Source organism: Xenopus laevis, chromosome 2L (assembly GCF_017654675.1).
Source record: "Xenopus laevis strain J_2021 chromosome 2L, Xenopus_laevis_v10.1, whole genome shotgun sequence".
Taxonomy (NCBI): Eukaryota; Metazoa; Chordata; class Amphibia; order Anura; family Pipidae; genus Xenopus; species Xenopus laevis.
In genome coordinates this window covers 117,701,220-117,714,624 of record NC_054373.1, presented here as the reverse complement: position 1 = coordinate 117,714,624, position 13,405 = coordinate 117,701,220, and the positions used below count along the sequence as shown (strand labels likewise).

The following is a 13,405-nucleotide window of genomic DNA, read 5'->3' as shown; positions in this document are numbered from 1 at the left end:
AGTATCTCAGGACTTCCTATGTTTAAATATAGCTTTATTAAAACAAACAATCAAATAGAGGATTAATATAATACAACTAAATTATTTTATAAACTCACAAAGCCTTGCCCATTAATGTATAATTACTTTATTGGCATCAGGGAACACCAAAGCAAAGAAAAGCTATGTTTTTGTTATTGATTTTTTTCATCAAAGCTGCATCTAAACTTTTATAGAACATATGTAATTTTCTATAAGTAGACACCAAGCCTGTTGATCCATTAGAGGCAACTGAGCGATGTAATGAGGGACATAATTATTTAAAGCCTGCATCTCACATGGCTACTGTATTTCTCTTTGAAATATAATGCATTCTAATGACAGTTCTAATTATTAATTATATACAGGTTTTGTCATCAAGGTGCTGAGAGCATAGACTGGAACGATGTTAATGAGGGGCTGCCATAGAAACACAGATGCACACCACTTAAATTAATATGGTTAATAGAGGGCATGCACCAAGGCAGAGAAGAGCACAGCCAGCTGTTCATTTTGTAAAGGATAATTTCAGCCAGTGTGTGCACATGTGTATATTGCATACACACAGATATTTTAGGTGTTTTTGCATCCTCTAAAAAATTGTTTTATCTTTCAATTGTTTTTAAATTTCAAGGCACATAACGTTACATATAATTCACTGCAATATCAGAAAAAAATTTGTACAGTACAAGATATTGGTCATTACATTTTGGTTACATTTGCAAATGCCAGTGGGGCTATTGAAATAGAAAATACATATAAAGGAAATAAACTTAATATAACATAGTAACATAGTCAGCACTGCGAAATATGTTGGCGCTATATAAATACATGTTAATAATAATAATAATAATAAATAATAGTAAGTTAGGTTGACAAAAGACACATCCATCAAGTTCAACCTTTTATCTTTTTTTAACCTGCCTAAAATATAGGGCTTTTATATAGGGCTGCTAACTGTGGAAGAATACAGTTGCCATAATAGGAAACAAAATACCTTTTACTTATCAGAGGCTTTAGTTGCATTTTAGTTTGACAGATTCAATTACGGTAGTACAAAACACTATTTGTATTAGGGACGATATTCTGTTGGACTGCTATGGCTCCACGCTGCCATCTAGTGACAGAAGCTCAAATGTGTTCAGTAGTTTCCTACATAACTTAACCAACGCCGCTCACGTGAACGAAATATTCCAGATTCCCATCTAAAAAATGTTGTGATTTATATACGTAGTACTTTAATGAACATTATAAATTAACCCATTACATGTTTATGTAGAGGGTAGAGGAACACTTTCAAGTCTTGCAGTTGCAATAAGTTGAGGCTATGATTTGGCCTAAGGTTTCCAGCAGGTTCTGACATGTTGCCAGGTGATCTCTAAGCAGACTTCTGACATAGGGGTATCCAGTGAAATGACTATCACACAGCGGCATTAACACATGTTTGAATTACTAAAAGTGTTTTTCCAATAGATACAGTAAAGGCCTTAAAAGGACTTCATCTATAAGGTGATTTCTTTGAAAGGTTAATTCTGTTCTTCAGCTACTTTGAAAGCCGCATAATATTGGAACTGATAATGCAAGATATTCCCATGAAAGGATTATATGGAGTACAGTGTTATTAAAGACAGTCCTGAAAAATGTCCTATTGGTATGGTATTAACTATTACCTCATCAGTACCAATATTTTTTTCCAACCTTTTGCCATATTCCAAGAGGCATGTGTGGAGGAACCATGCCATACTGTATCAAGTGTCCAGAACAACCGCATACATTTCATTCTCTTATAAATACCATTACATACTTGTATTGAAAGCTGGCAGAGTGTATGTACTGTAGAGTGTATGTTTCTAAACTGCTTATGGCTGCACAAAATATTTTGCAGAGAAGGAGGAAAATTATTATGCTGAAAAACATCATGATTTATTTCAAACATACTTTCTCAATCAGGTTACGAACTGTCATTGTTTTAAGTTTATATATCAGTTCACTCTTACCTCATTAAAAACTTTAGAAAAGATATGCTTGTCAAGAATTGGGACATATTTAGCCGTGTGTGGTACAGCTGTGGGAGACAGAGAATCCATTATAGTAAGCCTTCTAGCAACCAAACCATTGGTCTTCAGCCATCGGGAAGAAGACATGTCCAAGCAGCTGGTCCAAGAATGGAATAATAATAAATGTCAGTAAAAATCCAAACAGAAAGACTGCTGAAAGATAATGAAATAAATTGAAATTAACTTACTCTTTGGGTGGCCTTTTGGTTTTTTTTGGCGATGTGGTGTTGTCAATAATGTTAAAATCTACAGAAAAGTACAAATATTATTATATATATATATTATTATTATTATTATTTAAGAGTCAAAAATTCTAAAGGAATGTGTTCAAGGGATTTACACACCAAAACTGCTCAGTACAAACAATATTCAAAGAATGGCTGGTAGACTTGGAGGCATCTGCCTTTGTACAAGGCTTACATCTGGGAAGTCTGGACTGAGAATCAAAATATGCCCTAACATTTTAGGTACACAGAGGCCCAAACAGCCCACTAAATACTGACTGCCCATGGAAACTTACAGCAGCCCCTCTGGCATTTGCCAGAATCCACAGATTTCCAGTCGGGCCTAGGGAAGACTGTCACATTTCTCCACATCTTGGTTTGTGATGTTAGATAAATAAAAGATTTATAAAAAAAGATATACTATTTAGGGTGTGGAATTAAGTAGCAAAGGCACAACAAGTAATTCGATTATATCCCTATAAAATAGAAACATGGCTGGTATACTTTGCTTGAAAAGATTTCTTTATAAGAGATTTGGTAAACAGATGAGTGGAATATCCATCTTGGGACCACTGATAAAAAAGTGAACCTTTTAATAATTGAGTATTGATCAAAAATCTCATGGCAGAAAAAACATTTTCTAGGTTATTTTTATATCACTTTTCAGGCAATCATCACTTGGCAATGTGATAGTCCACGGTTCAATTGACCATTACCTGACTAGTGATTAGTACTAGTACTTTCAGGTGATTGCTGAATTTGCTGTAGAGGTGAATTGAGAGGTAACTTTAGATGGAAGATTGTAGGAAGAAAGGTAGTGGTATTGGTTCATGGGACAGAGTAAGAAAGGTAAGAAAAGAAGAGCCCTGTCCCTTTGGCTAGATTTAACCTTAGGTCAACCAATTAAGCACAGTTGCAGGGCATGTAAAAAAAGTGTCCATGTCCTGTCTTCTGTGTCCACATATATGACATGCACATTCTTTACAAAGTTTTATGCAGGTGCAGAATTTTGCAGTAGTGGCATGTGGCAAGCACAATGATGCAGGAATTCTGGGAAGAAATCCACATGCACTTCATCCACATTTGTAAAAGGGCACATATAGGTATATAAAAAAGCTAATGCATGACTTGGATATAAAGGTTTCACTTTACTGCAACAATTAATGAAAAGAATCTGTGAAAGAGCCAAGTGAAATTCAGCAGATGAGATGTGCTTGATGCTTTACATATATGTCAGTCTGGTTAACATGTGAAAGCTCCTAACGCTGTTTTGATAGGTGCACCACTGAACCATTGTTTTATACTGCTTGCCTACACATAACTAACACAGATCAGGTTTAGGATGAAAGTCTTGGAGCTAACTACACCATATATAAGGACCCAAGTAACTGTTTCTTCAAGAGAACTTTTAGATTTACCTTTAAGTAGAGTAGTTTGTTTGGTGCTGTTGCTGAGAAAACCTTCTCTGGTTTCCTGGGGCATGTTTATTTCTGTTGGGCCTCCACTGAGTTTCACCCCATGACTCAGTGCCCTGAGCAGACTAGACTTTGTTTGCTCTGTTGGGGATGTCAGAACATGCAGAATAAACAATGAGTTTCATTTCTCACATCTAGTTTATTTTTAATGTCATCGTGCAGGATGGAGCAGTTCAACTGAGCCCTTTAGCAAGAAGTAATATAAAGCAGAAGGGACATTTTTCTTTATCATTTGATTTTCCCTTAATCTATCAGTAAATGCATACCGTCATCAAAGTTCTAGTATGCATTTCAAGGGATGTACTGTATACTTCCTGGAAGGTGTTTCCATAATTTCCTTCAAATAACAGCAAAAATGTATTAGATCATATCGCTTCAGTAATTCTCATTCTGCACTTAGGAACATTTAGGTTTGCATTTCTAAGATAAAATAATGCATAGCTAACTGTGGCAATATAACTGCTTATGTAATACAATAATATGATGTTTGCAGAACTAAATTTTGATTAGGCAATAATATATGAAATGGATGAAGTCTTAATGCTGAGAGGGAAAAAAGAACCGCTGACCTATACCTGCATGCCTGGTTTTCTTTGGCCGTAGAAGCCTCAGTACAGTATTCCTTGGCCTATGCAGAGTTGTTGAATCAGTTGTAAGATCCTGAACTGACTGAGCTTTTTCATGGAGGTTCCTATTAAAGAGGCAGAGAACATTATTACATTAACCAGGATATTTCCATCTGTTTAATAATGTAATTGGTGGGCATTATTACATAAATCCTTCATTACTTATCAATATATCACAAACAAACATAAATTAAATTAATGGACTGATAAAGTGTATGTATACTACAGACACGTGACATAAATTAGTGCATAATATCTGTCCTGTAAGCAGCCAACATTGACAGAGAAAAGAAACACACATTCAGTCGCATAAATATAAACACATACACCTAGAACTTCCTTAACAATCATTCAAAAGTTGTCAATATTGTTTGAATAGCTGACAGTTGGTAAGTACAGCTATAAAAGTCCTGCATCCAGAGAAATGTGGTACATATATATTTCCAGTGGGGTACTGTGAGATGCATCAAAACAAACTTCATCTAAATACCTGATATATGATATAATTGTACATGAGACCCCAAAATACATTATAATGTTGCCTTTGTACAATAAACATATACAGGGTAATGTATCATAATATTAAAATTAGGAAGCAGGGATGCATCACCTGGAGAAAAAAATGTTAGACAATCCATTGAAGCCACATGAAACCAAGTATGAATTTGGTGTAAACCTAATAATAAGTCATTGAGGAGTTCCACAGCCAGGCTAAATGATATTACTCTGCAATAACTTCAAAGGATTATTTACAAAGTGCAGCATTCAAGATGTACAAAATTGTCATGAAGCATGAATTCTGAACTTACCTAGTAGTTTCTTTGTCTCCATTGTGGTACCAGTCTAACATTAAACACTCTGTGTACAGTTTTTGCACCTTCTTTAGATCTGCTTTTCCCTGCTTAATCTCATTCTGAAGTAGGTGGATATCTTCACTCTGGAAAAAACATCTTTTTGTATTAATCTAAATAATATGTATGAGAAAAAAAGATGATTGGTTTGGTACTAAAAGAACTTACCACAAAAGGCTGTGGGGCTTTAGGGTCCCTTAAGTAACTTGTGTAGCAGTGAAAGCGTCCATCCGTTTTGCAGGAAAGCTGATGAAGGAAGCTATTGGCCTCTGTATCATTACAGTTGAAGGAAATTGTATGAACAGGGACTGCTTTCTGAAAGTTCACTTGAGCAAGAATTGCTTCTGTAGGCTGTAAAATGAGAAACAGAATACTACAGAATACTTATTTTCTAAACAGACTTGGAAACCTCAGGCTAAATTTTAAATTCTGCTGAGTGTTTGACCAAAAGATTTCTAAATAGTTGTACGGAAATTCCAGACTGAGATCCATGCCAAGGCAATGCAATAATATGCTTTAGCAGTCTAAATACTCTCTGTATTTGTTCCCGGAAAAAAAACAATACAGTTTTATTTACAAGCGTTAACTTCCCTAGGTGTGTAATAATTGTATGACTAAATCAGTTTAATTAAATATAATCACAGTCTTAACGTTATATTGCCATTTACTATCATGTACAGTACATAACAAATAAGCATATTAAAGGGGTAGTTCACTTCCTTTTTAACCTTTATTTAAAGTGATAATGGCACCTCTACAAGAATGGAAGCACAGATAGCATCACTGTCAGGTCTGAGTACTGTCACTGCTGTCTGGTTAATACCTGGTCAGGGCGTCCATCTGTAAGTAGATAAATAGCTTCTGTACTAGGGTCATTAAGGGCCACCTGCAGAGCTCTGAGGGTGTTGGTTGAGCTTCCGACCTTTCAACAAAAAAAATTTCAATAAAACCAGTGCTTTATTAGACTGACTTATTTTATGGGCAATGGCAAGTTGTGGCTCTTTCTTTATCACCCAACAATTATCACCCCTTTCTAATCACTCAACCAGACTCCTCTTTTGGGTTGAAGAGGCTGCAGCCAATTTATTTATTTTTAATTATTTTTAATTATTTATTTTAAAGGAAAACTATACCCCCAAAATGAATACTAAAGCAACAGATAGTTTATATAAAATTGAATGGCATATTAAAGAATCTTACCAAACTGGAATATATATTTACATAAATATTGCCCTTTTACATCTCTTGCCTTGAACCACCATTTCGTGACTCTATCTGTGCTGCCTCAGAGATCACCTGACCAGAAATACTACAACACTAACTGTAACAGGAAGAAGTGAGGAAGCAAAAGGCAGAACTCTGTCTGTTAATTGGCTCATGTGACCTTACATTTGGTTTGTATGTGTACACAGTGAATCTTACGATCTCAGGGGGCGGCCCTTATTTTTTAAAATGGCAATTTTCTATTTATGATTACCCAATGGCACATACTACTAAAAAAGTATATTATTATAATAATGGTTCATTTGCATGAAGCAGGGTTTTACACATGAGCTGTTTTACTCTGTATCTTTTAATAGAGACCTACATTGTTTGGGGGGTATAGTTTTCCTTTAACAAGTTATCCATAACATCATTTTACACATAGATCATTTGCTCCCATCCATATTGAAACCTGAGGCTAGCCCCCTTGTATTAATGACCCACTTTAAACAGAGGCTGATAGCTGCAACCCCTAGTTACATATTTAAAATTTCAGCCACTATTTTTGTGCCCCAGCTACCCTCTCATACAGCATTTCCATTTGACTACAACAGTTTATTTTCTCCATAACTCTATCATTACCCATAATACAGGAGGGAAGGGGGCTGCAAAAGTAAAATGGCAGAAGCTTCATGTTGCACTGTATTCTTAACACCCCTCAGCCAATCACCAGAAAGACTATGTGCCCCATAACCCCATGAAACCTAACCTTTTTTAGAGACCCATTTCTAGCCCTGTAATGGCCCCGTCCCCCTACTTTTCCTTTCCAGTCCCCACAACCCACTGAATAAAAAATTACATTTGGGATGTAATAAGATAAACAATTAAAGTCTAGCGAGACCCAGGCTTGCATATTCTTATATATTCATACTTTATTAACTTACCAATTCCACTTTCCATTATTTAAAAAAAAACATTTTATATCATCTTTTTTACTCTTTAAGGAACAATAATTGGTAAGGGATCCATAAAGCTCATAAAACCATCACAGATTCATAAATGATTACATTGCATGAACATACATGATTGCAACTTTGCCTGTGGGCAGCACGTTTTCCCCCATGCAAGGTGTACCATGCCTCAAGAAATACTTACTGAGAGGATACATAACTCTGCAAAATGGTACTCTATTCTGTATAGTTATATATGATTTCTACTAATATTTTCATAAAGTCACAATTGATGCAAAGTACAATTTCTCAAATTTTCTAATGATTTAGCTCCTTTCAAGGCAAATCTCTATAGCCTCTGAATCATGTTAAATTAAAAGAACCATTTGTTTGTTATTTAACTATCTGTTATTCTTGCTGCATGCAAGGTCACTTAGCTGGCCTTCTCTAAATATCATAGAGTGAAACAAATGTTTTGTCTATCATGCTATCAATGAGATTATTTTGCCTGTTTAGATTTTGTTGTTTATGGGGTTAAGCAGATCACTCTAAGCAATTCACCACAGGCATAAAATCTTAGTAGAGGAAATGCATTTGATTTGTGTATTACAGCAGACTGCACAAACCAGTACAGACATAAAACATTCTGTTCCGTATCATTTGCCACCAATTTATTCAGTGTTTATCATAAAAATCAAATTAACCTGTTGAATTTGTTTGCAATCTAATGTATTCTTGTTCTTTGTCAGCAAATGATGTAGTTGTGCTATTTAAAATGATTTTTAAAATCTTTTAGACTTAAATAAATGATTATGTAATATTGCACAGAAATTCAGACCATATTTTTTTCATTTTGAATTATGATTGTGTGTAACATGATAGAAACAATAATAGCCAAAGTACAAATAAGTTTAGCATATAGATTTATAATTTTATTATACAAGATTTCCCAACAAACTATTTGGTCATGCAAATAGATACCTACGAGTAAAAAAATTTTAAATGCTCCAATATATTTTTCATTACAGTTGTTGCAGTGACACCAAGAAATAATCATACAGTAAAATTAAATAATTTCAGTTGTTTGAAAATGAAATTGCTATTACATGCAGATTCCTTCTCTTCCTTTTACCTCTGTAACCATGCTTTATGAAAATATTAGAAGTCACCACAAAGTCTCTATATATTAATATTAATTTATTGCAGTTTGTCCTACCACTTGTCTTGTAAAAATATGGAGCATTACATATACTAGTTGCACTATATAAATACATTTATGCACACATACAGTAAATTGAGACATTTTGCTGTTGTACATGTTAAATTGTCCCTCTGGTGGGGTGGTTTCCCTTTTTTATCAAATAATTGGAATTTTTAAAAAATATTTCTCATAGTTCTCTGTAATAATAAAAGAGTACATCCTTATTGGATGAAAAATAATTCTATTAGGTTTAAATGATTTTAGTAGACTAAAGGTATGGAGATCCAACTTAGGAAAAGACCCCTTATCTGGAAAACCCAATGTCCCAAGCATTCTGGATAACTAGTCCCATACATGTAATTTGAATTTATTTGTCAGAAACTAAAAATGTTTGTTACCTGAAGTTCTTTCACCCAACATAAGGCCTCCTGTAGAGTGTCTTCATTAACGCTGGCTAATTTTGATTTCCAAGCTTCTACTTTGGAATCGAACTTTACAAAGTTAAACATCTGCTTGTGCTTTAGTTGCTCCTATTCCAAAAAGAACTTATACAAATTATTATCTTATGCTTTGATACCTTTTGTATTTTTAACCAGATATGGAGTGGTGTCAGGACAACATTACCTCCATTAGCTGAAATATTTTTTCCTTCACCAAAAACAACTTGTCCTTCATGGAGTGTGAAGTATCAATAAGAATGTATACCCGGTCTTCAAGAATAGTCCCAAATAGTTCTCTGCTCCCTTGTTGTAGCCATTTAATTCTGTAAGAAATTACATAAAATATTATTTATTAAAATATACACTTTGGAAAAAAATACATGAAATGCTTGTTATCCATTAACATAGGAGTGCCCTTACTTTACTAATGTGAGGTCTACTTTTAGTGAGGTTGTCCTATTATGAGCTACATCCATAAAAGCACTTTTGAAAATATTACTTATATTGATTTATGAGAAGATGTATATTGCTATATTTAACAAACAACTATTTATTATGCTATCTTAACATAATAAATATCTGAATGAATAGCATTAAACAGGAGGGTGATTTAGACAAGCTGTTTGTTGACAGTGTCTTGAGTGTCTGATCACCAGCTAAATGTCTACTGTAGAGATGTGCGGGTCAACCCGATACCCGCGGACCATCGCACACTCCTTTCCAGGTCGCGACCATCCAAATGATGGCTTCCAACTTCTGTGTTGAGCTGTTATAGATGTGCGCCTCTCGCCCTGCCCCTTTTATGACATCATCAATAAAAGGAACCCAGAAGTCAGGCCCGGGCTGGCGTGGGTGGTGGGAGAGCAGTTAACCTGAACATCACTAGTCTACTGGTAGATCCCGATCTATCTTTTGGGCATCCCTTCATTAACATATTGAATAAAAAGTTGCATATGTGCATCAATGACATGTTGAAAGAGAGCCTTAATACAAATAAATGCAAGTAATTCTTTGGAACCAAATAGTCATGATTTATCAGAGAAAAAATCTCATAAAGACGCAAGAAAAAAGACAAACTCAAAACAACTCTATTTCTCAGTTTATTAAAACTTTTGAGATTTTTAGCCTCACTGAAATTTAATTGAACAATGAGATTTTGGCTTGTCAACTCTAGTAATTAAGGATTATTTTCTTTACCCTAGCCTTTTCATAATTTGTAGCTTTCTGGATATTAGATTTCCAGATCCCATACCTATGCTGCAATACATTTTTTGGGGGTCTTACCTCCTTTCCATATGGTCTAGCACAGTCTCCATTCTTTCTTCATACCATCTCCATTTTTCCTTAGTTATATACAAATGAACCACAGAACCATCTTTCCACTGCGTATGTACAAATTGATCACAGTATTTTGCATTGATATGTTTCATTTTGTTATCCTGTAGAGTTAAATAAGAAGCAAGTTATACTGTATATGTCACCTGCTGAACAGAAACACATTATGGTACTATATGTAGGTCATAGATTTGCAGCTTCTTTTTTTTTTACTTTTCTCTGAATCATTCCTGATTCTCTTCTATTATTAGTGAAGCTGAGAAGAGGGAAACTGAAAATACTTTCAATTTCTAGCTTATCACATCTACTTGGTTCTTCAGTGCAACTATGAGAGCTCATCATGACTAACTCCCACTCTCAAGAAAGGGTAGGGGGCAGAAGTCAGGGACACTGTGAATGAGGTTCTAGTTAGTTACAATTAGGGTGAAGACACACAGAGCAACCAGTAGCAGCTAGTAGTAGCAGCTACTTGTCTACAAAATAGACAATAGTGACAATTGGCTTTGCTAAGGCTCTGCATGTGCTACAACAAGAATTGATAGACTGGAGGTAGCTCTCTCAGCTGGAAAGGGACTCAAACTAGTTTTAATTTCTGAGAAGCTTCCAATGGAAGGAATCCGTACCATTATCAGGTATACCATTACTAATAACTTTAAGCCTTTACATGTCCCATTGAAGTTACCAGGAGTGGCTTTTTGCTACCCCTAGTAATTTGAGGCCTGCTGCCATCTGACACGAGTTTTTCAACTTGGTTTTTCATGGCAGTAGTGCCACTGGAGAGGGCACAAATGTAAAAGTGTTTTGACAGAAATTAGCTGGATAAAGCCATAAAAACAAGAAAGGGTTGCATTTACCTTGTTTCTCAGACCTATACTCAGTTTCATTCTCAGACTTGGAATTATAAGTGTTATTTGGTTGCTATTGTTTAATTACACTAGCAACCAGGCAGCAGTTTAAAGTCAGAATAGAAAATCAATCAAAGAGGGCTCAAACAGAATTGTCAATTCAACATAATAATAGGGGCAGTGATCTCAAAACGAGACACCATTTCATTTTAAGGATGAAAAGTGGCAGAATAAGAAAGCTAAAAATTGAAGTTGTAAAAAAAATGCTAAGACAAGAAATGTTCCTTATACTAAATCTATTTCTAAAAAAATAAAGGGTTACTTTATTAAAGAATCAGCAAAGTAAAAAGTTAAATAGACAGATTTCTTTTTTTCTTTTTTTACTTTGCTCCCAAGAAATTTGAAGCAGCTGTGTCTGTCACTGTATGTGGCACTGCCAAAGTTCAATAGTGCTGCTTAGGAGAGGCAGGTGGTGGGTGACACTTGGTCTGAACATTCAAGACAGAAATGTTGCAGTATGCTATGCACAATGGAGCCCTGTTCTTACATATTGCAAAAAAATGAAAAGCCAATACCTTGATCAAATTTGTTCACGTCACTATGCACCAATTGGTCCCCTAGGTTTTTGCCCCATCTATAGGCAAACAAAGGGTATTCTTTGAATACCTTTGAGGTACCTTTGAGAACACGATTGAAAATTATCTGAGTGAAAGGTATAAAATAGAGTATTTTCCTTCTCCGCAGCTAGTAAGTATTATGATTAACATATCTGTTGGAAATTACTAATATAACATAATATATATACCAGTCCTGTCTGTACTTTGAACTAATAATGATGGACTCAAGTGGATTGAAATTTTTTGGAACTTTACTTTTTGAAAAACTTTTATCACTATTTTTGATTCATGAAACGAGTTTGTGAAACTTTGTGTTACACTGTATCTGAAATGTCACTATTATTGCAACTGTTTTATGTTAATTATATACAATGTATCATTGCTTGCGATATAGTGGTTGTACACTCGATGGCACTATATTTATTTGTATATAAGCAATGTTGGGATCTATGGTGGGTTGTCACTTGAGGAAGGGCAGTTGTTTGTCCCGAAACATCTGAACATGACTCACGTGTTTGGAGCACTACAATAAATTTGGGAACACCCCACATTTGATCAAGGTATTGGCTTTTCATTTTTTTGCAATACGTATAACTGGCGGTGGAGGAGGCCAGTACCAATACCTTTCCCCATTGCCTCGTATTTTTGCATCTTTGACCCATTGTTGAAATGTCCGATACATTATTAATATATTGTGCTCCACAAATATCTCTTTATAATGAGTTCATAGTGGGCTAGATATCTTGTTTTAATTGGTGGGAACAGAGCCCTAGGTCATGGTATTATATATAGGTCATGCATAAAGCTGAAGTAGCAACATCTCGACAGCTAGAGCCAGCTGTGGGCAGTAACTAGGTGTGAATGTTGATGGTGTACTTACAGCGTCTGTCTGCACTGACTCATCTTCTGGCTTTGTTTTAATATCCACAACACCATCACTATGACGAAAGGCACAGTCAGCAAAAGCATCATAAAACTGAAGTTTTTGTGCTTTCAGCCCATATCTCACTAGCCATTGCTTGGAGCTAACGTAGTCTTCAAGTTTAATCTCAGGCATGAGATTGTTAATGCTTTCTATGAAAACAGAAGATAATGTAAATTTAGTCAAAAAATATATACAATACCTCAAGGAGACAGCTACAAAAACTCTACTCTTAGCAAAAGAAAACAGGAGTATAAATTAATTAAACTAAGTAGCAGTAGCCTATATTTACTCATTAGAAAAAACATTATTCCCACACCTAGCACATAGATCAATTGGTCAGGCTGGACATCAACCTATTAGGTAATACTCGCCATCATCAGAGTGAATATATATATATATATATATATATATTCAAGTCCATTAATCCCAAAAGCTAATGCCCAATGTGCAAGCACATATTTTTTGTTTTTGAGACCTCATGGTCAAAAAAACTACTCATTAGAGATCATTTAAGAAGTGCAGTTTGCAAAGTGCAATATCAGACAAAAAGGTCCAAGATTTGCAACATTTCCAAGATAATTGCAGGGACACTAAGTTGAGCCCACTGCACTTGCACCCATTGTAAATTCCCCAATGTG

At 35.1% G+C, this 13,405-nt stretch overlaps 1 protein-coding gene across 1 annotated transcript in view; it reads right to left on the bottom strand.

Moving 5' to 3' along the window:
* Window positions 1-13,405, bottom strand: part of vwa3b.L (von Willebrand factor A domain containing 3B L homeolog) — a 68,685-nt gene that overhangs the window by 44,521 nt on the left and 10,759 nt on the right. Inside the window, exons 9-19 of the mRNA XM_018247113.2 lie at window positions 12,723-12,916; window positions 10,330-10,484; window positions 9,230-9,368; window positions 9,004-9,135; window positions 6,075-6,173; window positions 5,420-5,602; window positions 5,210-5,337; window positions 4,350-4,465; window positions 3,718-3,855; window positions 2,264-2,321; window positions 2,016-2,172 (exon numbers count right to left, since the gene is read on the bottom strand). Coding sequence (XP_018102602.1) covers window positions 2,016-2,172; window positions 2,264-2,321; window positions 3,718-3,855; window positions 4,350-4,465; window positions 5,210-5,337; window positions 5,420-5,602; window positions 6,075-6,173; window positions 9,004-9,135; window positions 9,230-9,368; window positions 10,330-10,484; window positions 12,723-12,916 — 1,499 coding nt within the window. The remainder of the gene's footprint in view (window positions 1-2,015; window positions 2,173-2,263; window positions 2,322-3,717; window positions 3,856-4,349; window positions 4,466-5,209; window positions 5,338-5,419; window positions 5,603-6,074; window positions 6,174-9,003; window positions 9,136-9,229; window positions 9,369-10,329; window positions 10,485-12,722; window positions 12,917-13,405) is intronic.